The sequence below is a fragment of the Bison bison genome, unplaced genomic scaffold (assembly GCF_000754665.1).
Source record: "Bison bison bison isolate TAMUID 2011002044 unplaced genomic scaffold, Bison_UMD1.0 scf7180017864304, whole genome shotgun sequence".
NCBI lineage: Eukaryota > Metazoa > Chordata > Mammalia > Artiodactyla > Bovidae > Bison > Bison bison.
This window is the reverse complement of record NW_011494876.1, coordinates 4,121,452-4,130,722: the sequence shown is the minus strand read 5'-3', so window position 1 is coordinate 4,130,722 and position 9,271 is coordinate 4,121,452. Positions and strand designations below refer to the sequence as shown.

The 9,271-nt window shown below is 40.1% G+C and overlaps 1 protein-coding gene across 1 annotated transcript in view; it reads right to left on the bottom strand.

Annotated features, from left to right (window-relative positions):
- Nucleotides 1–9,271, bottom strand: part of CADPS (Ca++-dependent secretion activator) — a 439,169-nt gene that overhangs the window by 132,070 nt on the left and 297,828 nt on the right. Inside the window, exons 12-13 of the mRNA XM_010851925.1 lie at nt 7,957–8,093; nt 4,380–4,567 (exon numbers count right to left, since the gene is read on the bottom strand). Coding sequence (XP_010850227.1) covers nt 4,380–4,567; nt 7,957–8,093 — 325 coding nt within the window. The remainder of the gene's footprint in view (nt 1–4,379; nt 4,568–7,956; nt 8,094–9,271) is intronic.

The window sequence follows — 9,271 nt, the reverse complement described above, 5'->3', positions numbered from 1 at the left end:
GTTAGGTCCATACCATTTCTGTCCTTTATCGAGCCCATCTTTGCATGAAATGTTCCCTTGGTATCTCTAACTTTCTTGAAGAGATCTCTAGCTCCAAAATCACTGCAGATGGTGATTGCAGCCATGAAATTAAAAGACGCTTACTCCATGGAAGGAAAGTTATGACCAACCTAGATAGCATATTAAAAAGCAGAGATATTACTTTGCCAACAAAGGCTATGGTTTTTCCAGTGGTCATGTATGGATGTAAGAGTTGGACTGTGAAGGAAGCTGAGTGCCGAAGAATTGATGCTTTTGAACTGTGGTGTTGTAGAAGACTCTTGAGAGTCCCTTGGACTGCAAGGAGATCCAATGAGTCCATCCTAAAGGAGATCAGTCCTGGGTGTTTATTGGAAGGACTGATGCTTAAGCTGAAACTCCAATACTTTGGCCACCTCATACGAAGAGTTGACTTATTGGAAAAGACCCTGATGCTGGGAGAGATTGGGGGCAGGAGGAGAAGGGGACGACAGAGGATGAGATGGCTGGATGGTATCACCGACTTGATGGACATGAGTTTGGGTAAACTCCGGGAGTTGATGATGGACAAGGAGGCCTGGCGTGCTGCAATTCAAGGGGTTGCAAAGAGTCGGACACGACTGAGCAACTGAACTGAACTGAACAATGGTCTATTTAACTTATTATAGCCCATGGAAGATAATTTTAGAGATTGATGGAGTATACAGATGTTATGATTCTATGTGCTCATTTTGCAGATGAGAAAACTGAGGCGCCAAAATGAGATATGATCATCTTAGATTTATGCAGAACAGGCTTCAATACTCAGATCTTTAGAATCTACATACAGTGCTGATGTGGTACAAAGAAGAACTTTAGACTCAGAATATCTGGGTTTGCCACCTCAATTTTCAGACATTCAGTTTCATCATCTGCAAAATGGGTATAAAAGCACCTGACCTGAAAATGTTATAGCAAGTGACATGTACGGAGTCAGGAATATATTAAAAGCATTTTGTAGACCGCAGAATATCACACTTAAGTACAGATATTTAAGATTATGATTTTTTTTGTTCCTTAAAAAAATAGCAAATATAGACCCTTATTTGTATAAGCCTCAAAGTACCACTCACAATCTTTCCTGGTAGTTTTTCATGGCACAGGAAACAGGTCAGGCTCCAGGAAGTGCAGCCATTTGCTCTCTGCTCCGCTTCAGTGCTGATCATGCCAAAACCAGCACCTTGGACAGCAGCCAGAGAAGCCTCCTTTTCAGGCACCTTTAATACTCTGCATTTTCTTACCGACTGCAAGCTACTTCTGCCCTGCACTCTGACCCACACAGGGAAACACAAAAACTCCACTGCACTTCTCTCTGTGTACACTGCAAGTTCAGAAGATGGGTGTTCCCATGAAATCAGGGCTTTCTTTGACCTTCACTATTAGACAGGCATATGATGATCTATTGCCTGCTTCATTTTCTAGGAAGTGAAACTGGCCTTTTCATTTGGTCTGCCTACAGTGAACTGTGTGAATTTTAGGACTTAGAAATTTTCAACTGAGCAAATTCATAGTGAAACATAGAGCACAGCTCCCTGAGAATTTTGTGTCCTTTGGCAATGTCAGGGTCAGAACATCCATTTCAAAACCTCACCATGAAACTTTAAAACGTCAGTGTTAATTTGAGGCGAGATAGGGAAGGTGAAGAAGGACATAGTGATAATGCTGGATATAACTGTACATCTACTTCATTTACTTTAAAAGGGAATAAAAGCCACCGATTCGCCATTTTACCAATTCACAAAGAGAACATCTAAAAGACACAGGAAATAAGAGAGGATAAACAAAATCTTAGAACTTAAAAGCATTTTCAAGGTGACTTCATCATATAAATGGTTCTATGAGGAGTCATTAATTTGGTGACAGACATTACTTTGTGACTTTATTATAAACAATTATTTGAAAATGGATTACTTTCATGGTATAAATGTAGAACTGAGAGGGTCTGCTGAAAATGATGGACCTACTATAAAGGTATAAACTCATTTTAAGCCAACCCATTTTATTTGCTCCTTAACCATAATTTCAAAATTATAAATCATGGGTTGCTTATTATGAGTGACTTGTTAAGGTACCTGGCCCCTAACTAGATGCCACCAAAAAAAGCAATCTGACTCATGCTTCTGTTTACATATTGCACGATTAGTTTTTTCCAATATGAACATGCCTTAAGAGTCACTAAATACCCGATTCAAATTCAGTCCTAATACATGATATTTTTGCCCATTGCTAGGGTTTTTTTTTAAGTGCACCTTCAAACAGAGACTTCAGGAATACACAAAGCTTGCTGTTTGCTAAGGCTGAGATTCAGCACAGATGGGGGAGAGGGAAAGGTCACAGACATCCCAAAACACAAGCCAATACACACAAAACATCTTACCTTTTAGGCTCTGGATTTGCCTGGGTTTTGGGATTTTTTCTTTTTTTGGATTCCTTTTTGGTATCTTTTTTAGCCTCTGGTTCAGATGGGGAGGGAGTTTTGCTCCCTTCAGGGTCTGTGTTTGGTGGCAGCCCACCAAGGTATGCATGCATTTGTTGACTTTGGAGAGGGGGTGGTCGCATGGAGCATGCACAAAGTATGGCCAGCCATGGGAGAATCAAGAGCACACATACATGCACAAACAAAAGAAAGAAAAAGAAGGATGCATCAAACAGCAACAGCAAATGCATTCGAACTAAAATAATAAGCAAAAAAAAAAAAGATGCAAACTTGCATAAGGAAAATCAGAACTGAAAAGAAAATAAGAAATCCAAAACTGTTTCCATGACAAGATGTATAAACCTAACTGTGAATCAAGTGGCAGTCTTACAATATGAAATCCAGACAATGTGTATCATAATTCATGATGATGTTTACCAGGGAGTTTACAAAAACACTTCATTATTTTATAACACTTCCTTATTCAGTAACATATGTAGAATACAGTGTGACAACCCAGAGAATATAATGCAACTTCTCTCTCTCTCTTTAAAGAATTCAGTCCAAGAGGCTGTAACAGATAGTCATCAAAGTGTACATATTTATAAAAAGCAGAATTATGCAGAGATAGTCCCCAGGTATCAGAGTTTTCATGAATATCTTTTATGCAAATGAAAGGTCATGTGCTGGGCTAGCAAACCTGGTAACAATGGGAGGTGATGAAAATCTTGTTGCCTGTTAAATATTCAAACCTACAGTGCTATTGTTACCCAGCTCTAAATGTTGAAGTTGCATCTCATAAAATCTACCAGCACTAGAGAGAGGAAAAGCACCAAACCAACCCCACAGATATTCCAGAGTTGTATAGCTTGCAAAGATGACTGACATGGTCTGATTTAAAAGAAAAAGTTGTCAATTCTGGACTCTCCCATGTAAGAATTTCCCCAGAGCAGTGAGTTTTTTACTGCAGGCTGGGTTTCTGAAGCCACCTAGTTTTCCCTGGGTGTGCCTTCCCTGGCTGTTGGTCAGGGTTCACGGGGTAATGGAGGCTTCTCTTTATAGTAATGTGAGGCTACACATACTGGGATAGTAAATCACTGGCTATGGCAGTGCAGAAATTTATTCCGGGTCTTCAGAGCCAAATGGTACCATTCTTAAGTTATTTGCTGCTTTTTGCATTATTTAAAACATGGATCTTTTCCTCCAGGAGCTGGGCAATGTCTAAAGAAAGAAAGTACTTAGTATGAAGTTAGAAGAACTGATGTTTGGTCTTGTCTGTAAAACCTAAAAACCGAAGGGGTTGACTACACCATGATCTCAGATCTCCCAGCTCTCTGGTTAAACTCAGTGTCGTGATTATCTACGTCTCCCAGCATCACTTTGCTTGCTTCAGCCCTTAAGTTTCCTCTGCTGAGCATTATACATGCTCCTCCTTTTGCCCAGAACCACTCAGCTCCTACTTCAGTACTCGGCCCAAGCATCAGCTCCTCAGGGAGACTCTCCCAGCATCCTGCCACCCCATCTGAATCATGGTCTTTCATTAAATGCTACCATGGGATTTCATCCCTGTTTCTCAAAGAATCAATTTCTCTGTAACTCTGCCTTTGCTTGATGTCTAGTTTTTGCTCACCATGTACGCTGAAGGTGTATCAGAGACCACTCTAGAAGTCCTGTTTGCCGTTTCTGTCGAGACTCATGAGAGGAGAAGAAATTCAGACCTGTGTGTATGTTCTTTGCGTTTGTGTGGCTGGTGTGTGTGTGTGTGTGTGCGCGCCCACATGTCTGGACTACTGAGCAAATGGAAATGGGTAGACTTAGAGATGACCCTAAGAGCAGGACCAGCTGTAAACCACTGCCAGCACCTTAAACATCTTTTTAAAAGGAATACCCCTGGACACGTGCCTACCTGTTCCCATGGACGTGGGATGCACAGAAGGCGAAGCTATAGTGAAGGAGGGTTGGGTCGATCATGGCGCCGTTTTCTGCCCGTTCAAGCAAGTCTCTGAGGTAGCACAGATGTCGGTGACACCCTCGGACTCCGTTCCGGGCGCAGTACTCGTCTAGTACAAACACCTGGCCAGGACTGAACCAGCCCTGATTGGGGAATAAAGGAGAGACCTTCTTTCAAATACAGGTTGGGTTTATTTAGGGGAGAGCTCTGCAGTTGGGGGTGACTGGAGAAGGGGGTTAAAAATAGCCAGAGCCAACACCTCCTGATTGCTCATTAAGCCCCAGTCACTCTGCCACACGCCATGTGTGCTAGCTGGTTCGGTCCTCACCAAAGCCCTGTGAGGGAGGTGCTGCTCTCCCTGGTGGACGGATGGGAAACCCGAGCTCAGGGAGTACATGCAATTTCCCTAGTGTCCCACAGCTAGTAAGTGATGGAGTGTGGATTAGCAGAGGGCACGATTCCAGAAACAAGAGTCTCACCCACTGCTTTAACACTGAACCATAAACCCTAAGAGCACTGGAGTGGGGCTAGGGCAAAGTCTTGGTTACTGACAAGAGAAAATAATAACATTAATGCCTTAAATTGGTACAGTGCTTTACCCTTGACAAGAGCTTTTAGTTGAGCCCATGACAACCTTGAGAAGTAGACAGGGCAGGTTTATGTTTATTTCACAGATGAGGAAATGAAAATAAGAGCTCACAAATAATACAAAATAGCCAGGACTCAAACCCAGCTCTGTCTTTCTCCATATCTTCTGTATTTTTAATACTCTGGAGCATTAATAAATACTAGGATTGATCTACATTCATGCCAGGACTTCATAAATCCTTTCACTTTGGAAGAAAAAAACATTTTTTTTTAGATTTTAAAATGAAGATAATAACAGAACTTTCCAAAAAGAACAACATGACTTTAAGTTCTCAAGTTGTGAATCATATATGATTCAACTAAACTGAGAGGAGCTTCCTGTGCCCAGGCTGAGGTTTTATATTCTCCCTGGCAGTTATTTGTTTTCTTATTATGTATTTGCATGCTGCAGGACCACGCAAAACTCTGCTCTAAAAAAGAATCGGGCTGGAATCTCTGATGCAGAGCACATTAGGACGTGCCATGGTGTAGAAACTGCTGCCTCCACCAAGCACTTAAGAAAAAAGATGCCCAGTAAGGCCCAGCGACTTGCCACTCAAAGTCACTCTTGGGACAAGCCTGTAATGAAATCACTTCTTTCAGTCTGAGTACTTTTCTGAAGCCAGAAATAAAAATTGAGGTGGTACTTTGTAAGCTGGGAATTTAGGATGATCTTAAATATAAACCTAATTTTACTTTGAGGGTCTTCTCTGAGTCATCTTTTGAATATACCTCTCCATCCTGGGAGAGAAACGGCAAAAGGAGAAAGTGACTGGGTGGCAGGTAGAGGCCACAGAAGTGCAGAACGGAGGCCCCTGCAACACTCGGATCTTGTGCTAGGGGTCCGGGGAATCTTCGATTGACAACATGCAGCTCAGCAATGCATCCGACGAAAGACGGCATCTTTCCTATTTCAAATGATAAGTTACTGCAGAGGGCGGGAGAGTAGTCGAGGCAGTGGGCTGCCCCTATAGGCAACTTCTTTGCCACTCCATCTGCTACCCCAAATGCTAAATCTTAGAAACAACACTGCTGTGAAAGATTAAAATATATTTTCTACGACTCAGATGACACCAAGTCTTTTGTAGATGCCAAAATAGCTGCTTTGAAAAGAGTTGAAGAAATATCAATTAGGAGCTCAGTCGAAGACACAGAAAAATTTATGTATCCCTGCTGGTCGGTCTCCAAAACTGACTGGAAAAAAAGACTGTAATAATGAGAAAATGGAATGTATGGAGGCAGGAGACGAGGTCCTCTTAATGGCTCTTATTTTCTGAAATTGGGGGACGACGATTAATACATACAGGTATACAAATGGGGAAGGAAACTATTTTACACTATTCACAATTAATTTGGGGTTTTGGGGCCTGAATATGACTAACAGGAAGCGAGCTTCAGAATTTCATTTCTGGTTTAATTCTTTAGACGGCATTCACTCCTCAGGGATGAATGTCTTAGCGAAACAGAAAACCGAAGAAAGTACGATTTGAAAAAAGTCTTGAAAATAATACGTCTCAAAAAATTCCTCAAGAGACTAGGAATTATATATAAAAGGAAACGATTTAAGTTCAGAGGCAAATTCTTACAAGTTTCATGAACACAATTTATAATGACGTGAATAATTACATAATCACAGAAAACACATTTGAGAAAAACTGCCTTGCAATGCAAGGTAAGCCTTTTTTTTTTTAAAGTCAAAATGATGTATTCCTTTTCAGTTTGGCAAAGTTCAGACTTCTGATAATGTGATTCTAAACCTGAGATAATCAATGAATCTTTTATGAGACAAAGATTAATAAATTATTCCACATGATCCTGCTTCTGTTTTTTGGACTATTTTATCTGTCATTTTTATATTTTGGCTTCTAACAAAGAACAAAAAAAGGAATTTAAAAGAAAAATTGGAACAGACTTAGGAGAAAGCCGTATCATTTAAAAAAAAACCCCAGATTTTCATTATATTTATGTTGCTATCAATAAAATGTTAACCTGAGTTAATTAATATTAACAATATACAGATATATTCATCTTAGTATGTGGAGTCAGAGATGAGGCTTTTCCTCTGTGTAAAGCCACTGTATCCTTTCCCCTCACCTTTCCCATCTATAAAGTGGGATCAATAGTCTATCTTTAAAAAATAACAATTTCTGGTTTGCAGAAGAAAATAAATTGAGTCTTTTTTAAATTGCATAGCATAAAGCCCAAAATGTATCTTCAGAAATCCAATAAAGACATAATAGCAGTCCTTTGCATTTAAATGATTTAAATCTAGGTTTAAAACAGGATTTTAAGAAATACCCATGCACTTGTGGAAGAGTTCGACTTCTAACCATCTTAAGCACCATAAAAAAATTCCCTCAAAGGGTATAAAAAGTGCTTGGAATACTATGTAGGGAAAAAAGCCACCCAAACAAACAAACCCAAACCCATTTAGCTTATGTAAGGGGAAGTGAACTTTATTGACAAATCATTTTAATCTTTAAAAATATAAACAAAAAGGACCCATTCATTTCCGAGACAGGAGCACAGGGTCTTATTATCTGGGGTGAGGTGGGAGGGGGATCTTGAAGACTAAGAAACCAAGGCAATTTTTACAAGTTCTCTACAAGTAGGTGCCAAACTCGATTATCCTCTTGAGAATATTTCTCATGTAGCAGCTGAAAAGGGGGACGCTCAGATAGGGAGGCTGAGGAATTGGATCTGTCTCTACTGATAACTTCCTCCCGCTCTGTCTTCTTTCTTTGGTAAGGAAAACTATCTCAACCCAGGAAATCAAAAACACATTTATAATTGTTAAAGAGGCTCCGTAATGGGGAGAAGAGCTTCTGACACAAAGGTAGAGAAATATTTTATCTTTCAAAATGTTATTGCATTTAAATTGCTGTAGACCAAAGAATATACTTGCCAGGCAAGAATAGGAATCATTAAGTCTGTGATCCAAAGTTAGGCGTTGCACCATCTCAAAGAGGGAAGCGTGGTCAAAGTTACAGGGGTTGGAAGAGATAAATTCATCCATGCCATGTTTTTGAGCTCTATCTGCGTCTGTTCATTTATACATGTAGAGAGAGACACAATTTAGAGAAACATCGCATTTTCTTTGACATTTCAAATTACACAGGAATTCACTAAGCATTACGAATGCTAGCTGTTTTCCCGTCGCCACCCACCAACATCCCCAAGATACTCTTTTTACCTCCCATTGTCAACTTGCATCACTTACTGGTGAGTTTATTGCATTTCGGCAAAAATATATTGGCATCAACATGTTTATCAAATGATCACAACTCTAGTGCATTTATGTTGTTCTTGAAAAACTAAGCACACGACCGTAACTTCGCCTGTGTTTCACCAAACACTGAAAGCAGATCGGATCTTTGCTTATAAAAGCCTATTTAGCTTTTCGATTTTTAATAGATTCTGCCATTCCAGTGGTTATGTCTAGAGCAATTTCTCTACAATTACTGGGATCATCTGGAAAAAAAAGGGTTATGCTGATTCTCAGCCAAGTGACAATATTAGTATCCTCCCCTTTCAAATCCCCGTGGCCAATTTGGTTGCACAAAAGATTTGGGTCCCCATCCTCCAAAATTAAAACAAAATAATAACAAAAGATTTCCACTGAAACCTGGAGAATAAGTTCACTGGGAATTTAGTTAGTGATAGCAAAGGACACTGCCTGAGATAGTGTGCTTACTCAGTTAGCAAAGCTTATGAAAGACAAACAAATTTACTCAGCAAGGGCTATGATCTGCCATTTATTGTGAATTAATAGTCTCAATGTATTCACACTTTTCCTTACAGGGTGAAGGCTGTAGGCAAAACCTCCTAAGGGCTAACTAATTAATCTCAATATGTGTAACTAAAATAGTCTATATTCAATCGGCAAAATAACTCAGAGAATTCAACTCAAGTGAGACCAAGCAAATCTCGGAAGAGAAGGGAACGAAGGTCCTAGAAATTAAAAGAATCGGCTCACTCCATCTCATATTTACTCCCTCTCCTGAAATGCTGCAAGGAAAAAGAATCTTAAATCAAGCAAGAGTGTATTCATCTCCTTGCGTGCAACATTCTCCTTGAATACAGGCACCTGCCAGGGACCAGCGATGCTGTCAGGACATGCAGAGAATGGATTTCTGACTTGAGAAGGTGTTTGAATAATATTTTCAAACGTGGCCTTCATCCCAGGCAGCTTTTTTTTCTTCCCTGCTTGGGGGCTGACT